The sequence below is a fragment of the Natator depressus genome, chromosome 1 (assembly GCF_965152275.1).
Source record: "Natator depressus isolate rNatDep1 chromosome 1, rNatDep2.hap1, whole genome shotgun sequence".
Taxonomy (NCBI): Eukaryota; Metazoa; Chordata; order Testudines; family Cheloniidae; genus Natator; species Natator depressus.
In genome coordinates this window covers 10,704,343-10,717,294 of record NC_134234.1, presented here as the reverse complement: position 1 = coordinate 10,717,294, position 12,952 = coordinate 10,704,343, and the positions used below count along the sequence as shown (strand labels likewise).

The 12,952-nt window shown below is 44.7% G+C and overlaps 1 protein-coding gene across 1 annotated transcript in view; it reads left to right on the top strand.

Annotated features, from left to right (window-relative positions):
* Positions 1–434: 434 nt before the first annotated feature.
* Positions 435–12,952, top strand: part of LOC141981065 (disintegrin and metalloproteinase domain-containing protein 29-like) — a 182,778-nt gene continuing 170,260 nt past the window's right edge. Inside the window, exons 1-3 of the mRNA XM_074942871.1 lie at positions 435–483; positions 2,838–2,920; positions 5,823–5,887. Coding sequence (XP_074798972.1) covers positions 435–483; positions 2,838–2,920; positions 5,823–5,887 — 197 coding nt within the window. The remainder of the gene's footprint in view (positions 484–2,837; positions 2,921–5,822; positions 5,888–12,952) is intronic.

Below are 12,952 nucleotides of genomic sequence, written 5' to 3'. Positions count from 1 at the left end.
GGCGGGGCTGGCACTGAGGCAATAGGAGCGGAGGGGGTGGGGGCTGGGCCTGAGGCAGTGGGAGGGGAGGGGAGGGGGCAGGGCTGGCACTGAGGCAGTTGGAGGGGGGGCGGGGCTGGCACTGAGGCAATAGGAGCGGAGGGGGTGGGGGCGGGGCCTGAGGCAGTGGGAGGGGAGGGGAGAGGAGGGGGCGGGGCGGGGCTGGCCCTGAGGCAGTTGGAGCGGGGGCGGGGCTGGCACTGAGGCAATAGGAGCGGAGGGGGAGGGGGCTGGGCCTGGGGTAGTGGGACTGGAGCAGAGGGGGCGGGGGCTGGGCCTGGGGCAGTTGGAGTGGGGGCGGAGCTGGCACTAGGGCAGTTGAGCAGAGGGGGTGGGAGACGCTGTCTCTGTTCTTGCGGCACGTGCTTGGCCGGTGTCTGTGAGGAGCCGCAGGGATGGGGCTGCAGGTCTGGGCCCTGCTCCTGCTCCTGCTCCTCAGCCCAGGTGAGGGGGGCAGTGAGTCTGGTGGAGATGCCAGAGCGGGTAGATATTTGGGGTCATGCTTGCAAGGTGGAGGCCATGCAGGGAATGGGGGAGCCAGGAGTCAGAGCAGGGTTGTGAGGGAAAACAGGGCCAGAACAGGAGGAGGAGCAAGACTGGGGCACAAGGAGGGGAACAGGGGCTTGAGGGGAGGGGGAATATGGGATCTTGGGGGCAGCAGGGAGCACTGGGGGGTAAATCAAAGGGTGGGGGATTTGTGAAGCCGGAGCAGGGCGCATGGACGGGAGATTCAGGAGGTGCCAGAGTGGGACTGGGAGCAGGATTTCCTGAGAGCAGGTCAGGGCCCAGAACCGGGTAAGAGGCAGAAAGGGGATGTGGGCCTAAGGGTTCATGGAGGCACACTGGGAAGGGGGACAAAGGGACTCTTTCGGGGGCAGGGAAGAGTGAGCACAGATGACCAAGGGGGAGGCCCAAAGTATGGGGCAGGGAGGGGTTAGAGCCGGAGGTGATGGGCTGTGAGGTGTTTGGATCCTGGAGCAGGGTGGCCCTGAGCACCAGCTGGAAGGGGGCGAGTTGGATCAGGGAGGGGGCTGGCGGGATGCGGCTGAGGTGATGTCTCTCAAAGACAGTGCTTGGCTGTGTGTGAGGAGCCTCTGGGGTGGGACTGCCTCCCGAGGGTTGCGGGACTGGGCTGGTGCTGGGACTTTGCTCAGCTCAGTTTAGATGGGGAGAGGGGAGTGGTGCCTGTCGCGGGGGGCGGTTGGGGTGGCAATGAGGGGGAATGGAAGAAGGACTTATTCAGTGAGGTTGAAGGAGGGATGGGAGACGGGCCCGCCAGGTGGGATTCAGAGGGAGGCAGAGCAGGGAATGAGGAGCCAGGCCCATTGAGTTTTTGGGAGATTGAGAAGGATTTTTGTGGGGGAAGGGGCAGAACAATGTTGGGGAGCAGGGGAAAGGTATGCACTAGGGAACTGAGGGGTCATGGCTGCAGTCAGAGGTAGTGGGGAGCAGGGTCCACTGAAGACTTGAAGGGTGCTTTTACAGGGAAGGTGGTGTGGACCCCACACAGGGTGAGTGTTCTGGGAGGTGGGGGGAGAGCCAAAGTGTGGTGGTTGTGAGGGAAATAGGCACGCTGAGGACTTTTGGGAGCAGTGCAGGGGGGCTCGGGGAGCTGAACATGGAGCTCGGCCCCCTAAAGGATGTTTCCAGGAGCTGTTGTGAGTGAGGAGCAGTGCCAGCTGAGGTGGAGTTTGTGGGGGACTGAATCAGGGGCAGAGAGTGAGGCTTGGCAAAGTGAATTTGGGAGGAAAGAATAGGGAAGGAGTGTGGGATTTGCTGAAGGCTTTATTTGGGGTGTGGAGCAGGGAGGGCAGAGTGAGTTCCTCTGCGGGGTGATTTAGGGTATAAAGGAAAGAGAAAGGAGTACAGCTTGCTGAATGGGGAAGTTGGGGGGACTGCAGGGAGCAGGGAGAAGGAAATGGGTCTTGCCCAGTGGAATTTTGGAGGGCCTGAACAAAGAGAGAAAGACAGATCTCCACAGTGGGGGTATAGTTGGGAATGCAGAATATAGATGAGGGGAATATAGCTCAGTAAGGGGGGATTTTGACTGAGTAAGGGGGGCCAAATGTTCTTTTGAGAAGAGGTTTGCAGTGGCCAGGAACAGGGAATGGGGAGTGTGGCTTACTGAGTGTGGTTTGCAATCGTAGATGATGAAATGGGGTCCTCAGTGGTTGCAGGGGCAGAGTTGTTGACACCGAGGGAATAGTTGTGGCATGCGAGGAGGACAGAGCAGGGACAGTGAAAGGAGGTATCTGGAGCATAGGGCTCATTGAAGAATACAGTGCAGCAATGGGAATATGGGGCTTGCCATGGTTGAGGGTTGTGTGATGCAGAGCACGGATAGAGGAGCAGGGCTTAACATGGGGTATATTAGAAGAATGAAACTGGGTATGATGGGGAAGGTGGACCAGGGAGGGTGGAGTCAGGTAGAGAGGGTAGGTGTTTGCTTGGAAGAGAGCCTATTGAGAGGGGAATACAGTGGGGGTGGCTGGAAAATCAGGGTTATGGAAAAAGGATGGAAGGGGCCTGATGGAGAAATTGGCTTGTGTTGGGGTTGGGAAAGAGAACCAAAGGAGCAGTTGTGTTCTTTCTGTATTTAAGCTTCTCAAATGGTTTACGAACATTATTGAATTAAGATGCAGACTTCACCTATGTCCCTGGAATTGTCCCTCCTCGCACATTGTACAGAGTGACTTCTGTATAAAATGATTTGCAGTGTCAGAATCTAGAAGCACATATCCTAATAAATTGTAAACGCATATTCTATTTAACTTATTTGAAACTATTTCTCTTTCTAGGCTTTTCTGAAACTTTGAAATTCTCTTACTCTGAAGTAATAGTGCCAAGAAAGCTTGAACCAAGGGATGGCATAGATACCAAGGTAGTACTACTTTCTAAGAAACTTGGAATTGCTATGCTGAATCAGACTAATGATCTATGAATTCTGTCTTTGGTAACCACCAGTACCAGATGCTTCACTAGGAGGTATAACCACCTCTATAATAAAGTATGTAGGGCTGAAAGTTTCTTCCTAATCCTGAGCAATTAGTGGTTTGGTTCTCCTCTGAAGCACAAGGTTTGATAATCTTTAATATAGTCTGTGCTTGCCTGTGTAACTGCACTTGACATTTTTATGAGTGTAACTCAGTGTGCATTAATAACATTTATCATTTGACCATAGTTAAAACATATAGTACCCCTCTACCTTGATATAACGCTGTCCTCGGGAGCCAAAAAATCTTACTGCTTTATAGGTGAAACCACGTTATATCAAACTTGGTTTGATCCATCGGAGCGCGCAGCCCTGCCCTGCCCTGCCCCGGAGCGTTGCTTCACAGCGTTATATCTGAATTCGTGTTATATCGAGTTGCGTTATATCGGGGTAGAGGTGTATGTTGTTCATTGCAAGAATCTAAGGAATTCAGAAGGTACTTATTAACAAGGGATAGAAGCATTACACAATGTTTAAAATATTTATCCTCACAAAATTCCTGTAAAGTAGGGAAGTACCTCTGTGAGCTGGGAAAATCCAATTTAAAGAATAGTCATGCCATCATAAGGCTCTTCTTGTCTGTAACTTCTGGTAGGGGGAAATAGCCCATTTGTCTGGGCTTCTTTAAATCCCCTGAGACAGGGGTGGCCAACCTGAGCCTGAGAAGGAGCCAGAATTTACCAATGTACATTGCCAAAGAGCCAAAATAATACTTCAGCAGCCCCCCATCAGCTCCCCCCCCTGCTCCCAGCACCTCCCACCCACCGGCAGCCCCACTGATCAGCGCCTCCCCCTCCCTCCCCACACCTCCCGATCAGCTGTTTTGTGGCTTGCAGGAGGGTCTGTGGGACAGGAGGCAGGAGTGAGGGCATGGCAGGCTCAGAGGAGGGGGCGGGAAGGGGTGGAGTGGGGGCAGAGCCTTTGGCAGAGTCAGGGGTTGAGCAGTGAGCACCCCCCGTCACATTGGAAAGGTGGCACCTGTAGCTTCAGCCCCAGAGTCGGTGCCTATACAAGGAGCCGCATACAAACTTCGGAAGAGCCACATGTGGCTCCGAAGCCACAGGTTGGCCACCCTTGCCCTGAGAAATAGTTCTGGCATTCTGACTGTATTGATAGTCAGTCTTGAACTGCCCCTTAGTGTACTAGGATTAGATGTTCAATCTGTACATCCTTTAAAAAGGTAATTTTGCTTGGTATGAGGTATAGAATTTGACCTAAGTTGTCATAGTTTACAATTTCACATAGTTTAAGGATTCTTAATATATCTTTTCCTATTGGAAATATTCTACAAGAATTTTATGAGCACCAAGTGGTATAAGAGTCTAGAAGAATGCAAGTTTTATGACCCAAATCTTAACCAAGTGAGGCAAGTACCAGATGAAACATTCTCCCTGTAAAGTAAAACAGACAAAAAGCCAAAAACGAACTCAGCACTTTAAACTGAATTTCAGCCTTCTGTATCCATGTTTGACTCCTGGGGAACAACTCCCTCTTGAGGGCTGGTGTACACTACTGCTTAAGTCGATGTAATTACATCACTCAGGGGTATGAAAATGACATCCCCCTCAGCGACGTAAGTTTCATAAACTTAAAGCGGTGTCCACACCAAGAGAGGCTTTTCCGCTGACATAGCTTCCGCCTCTCACAGAAGTGGAATATTTATGCAGACAGGAGAGCGCTCTCCCCTCGGCATAGTGCATCTTCATTTCAGCCCTGAGTTTCCACCTGGAATTGTATGTCTCCCTGGCTCCTGCAGCTTTGTGCTCTGGCTAAATATCACAATATAGCCCTTATGATAAAACTGCGACCAGTAGTCTGTGATTAAGATAGTGACTTAGGACCAGAGTTTTGAAGGTATTTAGGTGCCTTAATATTCAGATAGTCATCTAAATACCTTTCAAAAGACTTTGGGCTAAGGGCCTGACTTTTTTAAACACAACTCATCTAAAGAATGCCTGCATCATAGGACACTATAAGGAAGTACGGTGTTTTCTTTCTAAAAATCAGAAGGTTTCCCTGACAGCAGGTCCTGACAATGGACTGGCATGTGTGGGATTCGTGCTCTACAGTTAACATACAAACTATGAGGTTGAGACACCTTTTTTGTGGAGCACGCATGCTATGCAAGAATAAATCACAATATCCACTGAAAAGGTGTTATCCTACAGGGCAATGTGCAGTTCTGAGCAGCTGTACAGAAGAGGCTGCTGCCAAGTTAAGACAATAAGAGCATCAAACTCTGTTCGATTTGACTCTACCCATTATTCCAAAATTGTTGTTTAGCCTCAATTTGCGACTGCATAGTAGTGCTGTGGCAATGGTGTTTAGTGTCGACTGTGAAGCTCTGTCTATGTTAGGGGAATTCTCTACATGTTTCCCATTTTTGCTGACACTGATTTGAGCAACACCAGTTTTAGCAATACTGGGAAGCCTAATGAAAATAACACCCCCACAGCCACAGGCATTTTTCACGCTGTGAACTAGACTTGTTCTGAGCACATTTAATTGATATGGTGTTAAATACTGTTGGGACTGTGGGAGGTTGGTTTATATTGTGGATCCTAATACTGCTCATGGTGATCCAGCTGGACCAGTATTGGCAACTTTGGAAAATATTAGCAAACCTCACTACTATAGAGAGTTCTTTGATGAAAGGAGAAAAAAATCTTCTCTGAACACAGTCTGAGGAAATGTATGAATACATTTTTTATAAAATGGAATACAGTATAGGTATTGATTAGTAAGAGTTTTAGAATACTGTTGAATTATACTTTTTATTTGAATGCTCTAGGAGGAGGTGTCTTATCTAATTAAAGTAGAAGGAAAGTTCCATATTGTTCACCTACTACAGAAGAAGTAAGTGACTGCTCTCTTCCAAAACTTTCATCTGCTCTTTTTATACAGAAATAGGTGTACATGGGGCTTTACAATCAAGTATGAAGACAAAAGCTCCTGGCCCCAGAAGCTGTCAGTCTAGATATGGAGAAATAACAGAAGTGGTAAAAAAGTAGAAGGTGGGATGCAAGGAAAACTGCTTTTATAGGGGGCATGAGTTAGAGCAGTAATAATTAGGGAGGGACAAGTGTCTCCATACTTTAAAGTTAAAGCTACCTGTCCATTATAAACTTTATTTTTTACATGTTTTCTAACTTTGCCAAGAGATACACTGGACAATATATGCTAGGTGAGAACTCAGACCAGGAGGCTCTTCTTGGAGGTGGTCTCTGCTGTGATACAGCATGGGCAGAAGGCAGCAGGAGTGATATGGGAGAGAGATGTAAGCCCCAGGATGAGGAGAAGCCTTATTCCCTGAAGAGGGAAAAAAGGTTGCTATAGATTAATTAAAAGTACCTGAAGCCAATTAGAGAACCTGAAGCCAGTCACCTGATAAAAACCCACTGCTTCAATCAGCCAGAAAAAGGAGTTGGAGCAGTTTGAAGGAGTTGGAGCAGAGTGGTTTGGTGTTGGAGCAGAAAGCAGTTTGAAGGAGTTGGAGCAGAGTGCAGTTTGGAGGAGTTGAAGTAGAGGAGAGTTGGGAGAAGTGCCATGGCTGGCTAGAAGACCAAGACCCTTGGTAAAGAGATACCCTGCCTGTGCAGAGAGAGGGCAGGAAGCCCCACAAGCTGAAGAGCAGAAGTAGTAGAGGGAAGTAGCCCAGTGGAAGGAAGCACTAGTTCATGTGGTTTGCCACTATACCTAGGGCCCCTGGGCTGGGACCCGGAGTAGAGGGTGGGCCCGGGTCCCTCCCTCGCCACTACCCTTCTCTGGTCTACTAGTGGGACAGTAGATACCCTAGTTCAGGGGCAGGAAACTGCGCCCTGAACCCCTGCCCCCCACAAGAAGAGGAAGCGCAGGACCCATCATAATTGTGCTGGCAATTTGCCACACTGCATATTGGTACAAATAAGATTTGTGCCTCCCTGTGCTGCTGAGCTTTGGCAATCTTCTCTTAAAGAGGTGTCCATGGAGACCACATGAACAGTCCCTCCCAGAGCCAATGTTCAGAGCCAATGTTAGGAAATGTCATTGTGATGGTGTACCCCATAAGGCTTTATGGAAATATGCTTATGAATGTATATATGACATAACTGGAATATAACATATCTCTGTAAAGGTTATGATCTACTGAATCTATTCATCCCATTTGTATGCACGTATCATTTTTATATTTGAAGTTATGAATATTGTCTGTGTGATTGCTTGATTTTTAAGTAGCCTTAGTATAGCATTTGGTCTGCTTCTTGAGTAAGGAATGTTCAAATTAAGTGCCCAATCAAGAAACACTTAACAAACAATGGATCTTGGAAGGCTCCAATCCACATAAGAAGTCTACTTGAGGATGTTCAAGGTAGCATGTGACCCATGGCTGCTACCTGTAAGTTCTGAGTCATGCATGGACATGTGACTTGCCCATGTGACTCCAAAACTCCATCTTGGAGCTGGACTTTGCATGGGGGGGGGGTGTCTCCACCCACAAGAGAGTCTATTTAATCCCCTGGGAGACCCCTCCATTTTGTCTTCAGCTTGCTCAAGAGATAGCCTCTTCACCCTCAAGGATACCTGAAAGAAACTGGAACAAAGGACAGTAACTACAGGGGATATGAGTGATTGCTGGACCCAGACTAGAAAGAGACTAGTCTGTAAAAGGAAGCTTACTGGAACACCTCTGAGGGTGAGGTTTTATCTGTATTCAGTTTTCTTACTGTATTAGACATAGACTTGCGTGTTTTGTTTTATTTTGCTTGGTGATTCACTTTGTTCTGTCTGCTATTACTTGGAACCACTTAAATTATGTATTAATGACGGGGGGGGGGCGGCAAACAGCTGTGCATACTCTATATCGGTGTTACAGAGGGCGAACAATTTGAGTTTACCCTGTATAAGGTTTATACAAGGTAAACCAGATTTATTTGGGGTTTTGACCACATTGGGAGTTGGGCATCTGAGTTTTAAAGACAGGAACACTTCTTAAGCTGCTTTTAATTAAGCCTACAGCTGTTCGGGGACGTGGTTCACACCTGGCTCTGGGTTTGCAGCAGGAGAGCAGGTCTGACTCAAACTGGGCAGGGCACTGAAGTCCCAAGCTGGGAGGGCAGGGAAAGCAGAGGAAGAAGTAGTCTTGGCACATCAGTTTGCAGCCCCCAGGGGGTTTCTGTGATCCAACCCGTCACAGTCATACAATCCCTTATTGCGTTGGCTGCTTCTTTTCGGCATGTAGCTGCAGGTATTGGAGACCATCTTTCTGTGCCTGGAGAGAAGTTCTACATTTTTTTTAAATTATCCTCACCATCATAATCACCAGTTGCTGTTATTCTGGCATCTCCCCCAAGGCACACAGGCTGGGATACAGCTTTTATTATATGATGTTCTGATGCCCACTGTGGTTCATTTATGAAGGTTTTAACTTTTTTCTTATTTGAACTTGAACATAAGAAAGGCCATACTGGGTCAGACCAAAGGTCCATCCAGCCCAGTATCCTGTCTACTGACAGTCGCCAATGCCAGGTGCCCCACAGAGAGTGAACTTAACAGGTAATGATCTAGTGATCTCTCTCCTGCCATCCATCTCCTCCCTCTGACAAACAGGGACACCATTCCTTACCCATCCTGGCTAATAGCCATTAATGGACTTAACCACCATGAATTTATCCAGTTCTCTTTTAAACCCTGTTATACACCTAGCCTTCACAACCTCCTCAGGCAAGGAGTTCCACAGGTTGACTGTGTGCTGTGTGAAGGAGAACTTCCTTTTATTTGTTTTAAACCTGCTGCCCATTAATTTCATTTGATGGCCCTTTGTTCTTATATTACGGGAACAAGTAAATAACTTTTCCTTATTCACTTTCTCCACACCACTCATGATTTTATATACCTCTATCATATCCCCCCTTAGTCTCCTCTTTTCCAAGCTGAAAAGTCCTAGCCTCTTTAATCTCTCCTCACACTGCACTACTTTTGTGGTACCCTGTTTTTCATAAGCTAACTCATTAGTTCTCTTGTAATCATAAACCTTTGTTACTTTATGACAACAGTAAAACGTGGTTACGCTAAGGAGGTCTCTAACATTTCTTCCTGGCTACCAACTGTCACTTTGTGGAATCTACTCAGCTATTAATTTCAAAACATCAGGATATCACAAACATAGACACAAGTTCAGCAGGTTTTTTATTAAGTTACTTGTGCTAATATATCCTAAGGCCTAATTATTGATTTCTACATCCTAAATTTATCTGATATCTTTTAACTCTGACTACACCTCATTCCATTTAGCTGTAAAAAGCCTTTAGAAGGGGAAAACCCCCTTTTTGACCGCTTCTTAAATGGTAATGACTGTCTTTTCTTTTCTTAAAAAAAAAAAAAAAAGGGTAGTTGACGTGCTGGAGCTGTTGTTGCTTTTGTTGTTGAAGTTTGATCCCATTGCCTAGAAAACAAGACAAAAACACACACAACGGGAAAGAAAATAAATCGGCAAAGATGAAAAATTCAGCTTCTGTCTCTGGTGTTGATTCTCATCTGCAGGGGCAGCCCATCCATGTAGGCGAACTAGGGTGCCAAGTTAAATGGGGTACCAAATTCGAGGAAAAAAATCAATTTAAAAAAAAAATAAAATAGATGAAAAAAATACATATAAAATAAAGATGTCATTATTTCAATTCCTGTGTGTGTACAGCGGGAATATGAATTCTAATTCATTTATCTACATTTCCAAGAATTTATTATGTCAAATCTTTCATTTACTGCAAAAATAAGTCATATTTTTAGCAAAACAAATTTTCAGTTTGCAACGCAGGGTCAAGATGATCCACTCCGCAATTTTGATAAGCAATAACTCAGCCACAATGAAACACATCTACCAGAGGCAAGAGCTGCAATGCTAGTGACACCTAACTCAAATATATATCAAGGTCGCATAGCCAGAAATTCATGTAGAGCGGAGATATCACGAGTTGATACATGTCAAACGGTCATTTTAACACACGTCGCAGGTAGATGATTAAGAATTGATCGAATACTGTGAAAAATTGTTTCTTGGTGCCAAAGAATAACGTCTTTCAGCATTATAAATCCAAAATGAGTATCTTTAACCATTATTAAATCTTAGAGTTATTATCGGGCTGTATAATTATTAACTTTTTTTGTTATAACTGGTTCACATGTAATAAATAAGGTCCACAAAACAAAAGTAACAGCGTTAACACTTAATAGACTATGAAAGTGATGATGTCACGCTCCAAGTGGGTAACTGTGAGGAAGGGGATTACTTTCCAAACAACCGGTGTCAGGTTATAATGTTGAAAAAGGTCATTTTGTTTCCATGTAAATGCTGTAACTGTTTTAATAGGTAGGTGAGTCTATGTTACTAATCATTGAACCTTTAAGCAGTGAAAGGACATGTTGGGATGGCTGCAGTGTGGTTTAAATCGCCAATCATGTGGTGTGTCAGCCATCCTGAATGCTATAATGCTTGCTGTTGGGAGCACAGTTAGTACATAACAATATTTAAAGGCCCCATTGCAGAAAGAGGAAAAAGAAAACCCTCAGGAGCTGAGTATCTAAACGAAATGTTGAGAAGGAAAAGGACCAAGCAAAACAGCAGGGATCCTTCTTGAAAGATTTTCTCTTTAATCCAAATAAAGATGGAAGAAGTTCACAGCATCCAGAAGAAGGCATTTTACTTGGAGAGGAGGTTAGCTCACATCCGCATGGAAGTATTTTGGAACATCAAGATGAAGGTATATTACTTTGAGATGAGGGTAGCTCACATCCACAAAAAAGCAGTTTAGAAACTCAAGATGATGGAAACTTACTTCTAGATGAAGGCAGCTCACAGCATCAGACTGATATGGAAGTGGAAAAATATTTACCTTCAGAGACATATGCAGAAATTGAAGTAAATGAAGTAGAATTCTGGAAGAAAGGATGAGGAAGTTACAAACAAGTTACAGTATGGGGCCCAGCTTCGTGGCCCAGATGTGATGACAGTGTGCGGCAAATTCTCGTGGAACATGGACCCGAACAAGTTCATGAATTGCCCTTCCCTAAGGATGGAAATGAAAGAAAATTCGCTGCTCAGCATTACAAGAGGAAACTCATTAATGGGGAAGAAATTCATTGAAACTGGTTACAATATTCAGTGTCGAAAGACTCTGTGTTTTGCTTTTGCTGCAAATTGTTCAGAAATTGAGCAAATGGTACATCACTTACTGAAAATGGTTCAAAGGACTGGAAAACCATATCTTCAATTCTCTCTTCACATGAAAGAAGTACAGAACATTTGGAATGTTTTCAAAATTGGAAAGAACTTGAATTATGATTGAAAAAAGGAAAAACTATTGAAGAAAATTTACATGTGATCAAGGAAAATGAAGAATATTGGCAACAAATATTAGAGCATCTGATTGCTTTAGTGAGTTCTTGGTGGGCAAAATTTAGTATTCCATGGCTGTGGTAGAAATGAAAAATTATACACTCCAGGTAATAGAAACTTTTTAAAATTTGTTGAATACCTAGCTTTGTTTGATCCAGTCATGAAGGAGCATCTACATAAAATTAACTGATCATGAAACATAGGGTTCATTACTTAGGAAAAAATATTCAGAATGAACTGATTCAAATCCTAGCAAATGTCATTAACAAGAAAATTGTAGAAGCTGCCCATTCTGCAAAATACTTTTCAATAATACTGGACTGGACCCCAGATGTGAGTCATGTTGAACAAATGATGATCATTTGTTTTGTGGATATGGAAAAGTCTGCAGATGAAGATGGGATTTGTAGTAATTAAATAAAATTTTAATGCATTTTTTTAAAATTGAACTGAAATATCATCTAGCTGTCATGTACAAATCTATTCGGAAAATTTTGTGTCTCTATTTTATCTGATCTCAGAAACATTGGTTGGACAGATGGCCGGACAGACAAACTGAATAATTAAGCCTCTGTTTCTCCTTGCAGGGGAGAAACAGAAGCCTTTGACGTATTTATCTAGCTCCAAGTTGGTGGAACACCTTATGTCCAGCTTTGGAGCCACACTGGAACTGAAAAGCTAGATTTGTCTTGAGCATTTGTCAGTGCCAAGGGCTTCAAATTTGCCAACTGTAAGGCAGGAGCTGATGACTGCAGATGGTGATGGTCCTTCAGTGCTGGGGACCTTGTCAGCACTGGAAAAGCTCCAAGTAAACATGCTTCTTTCAATGTCACATTTCTCTCAGATCCAGCATTTATAAACAAATTCATACAAAACTCTCTCTCTCTTGCTCTGTCTCTGTGTTGCCATGTCTGCAATGTCTATAATAATACAGAACTGTTGAATGAGGTGTTCTTGGGTTTACTTAGGAAATGTGAGTGATGCCCAGTAGATAAAGCACTGGATTGGGATTCTATTCCCAGTACCACTGGCTCATTGAGCAACACTGGATATGTCATTTCATCATCTTGTGCATTAGTATAATGCAAAAAGGAGTACTTGTGGCACCGTAGAGACTAACCAATTTATTTGAGCATAAGCTTTCATGAGCTACAGCTCACTTCACTTTCCACAGTATGCATCTGATGTAGAAGATCTTCTTATATACACACAAAGCATGAAAAAATACCTCCTCCCACCCCACTCTCCTGCTGGTAATAGCTTATCTAAAGTGATCACTCTCCTTACAATAAGAAAAGGAGTACTTGTGGCACCGTAGAGACTAACCAATTTATTTGAGCATAAGCTTTCGTGAGCTACAGCTCACTTCATCGGATGCATACTGTGTTTTCTCACCCCCCTTCCCCCCCACACACACAAACCCACTCTCCTGCTGGTAATAGCTTATCTAAAGTGGATTTGTGCTGGAAATGGCCCACCTTGATTATCATACACATTGTAAGGAGAGTGATCACTTTAGATAAGCTATTACCAGCAGGAGAGTGGGGTGGGAG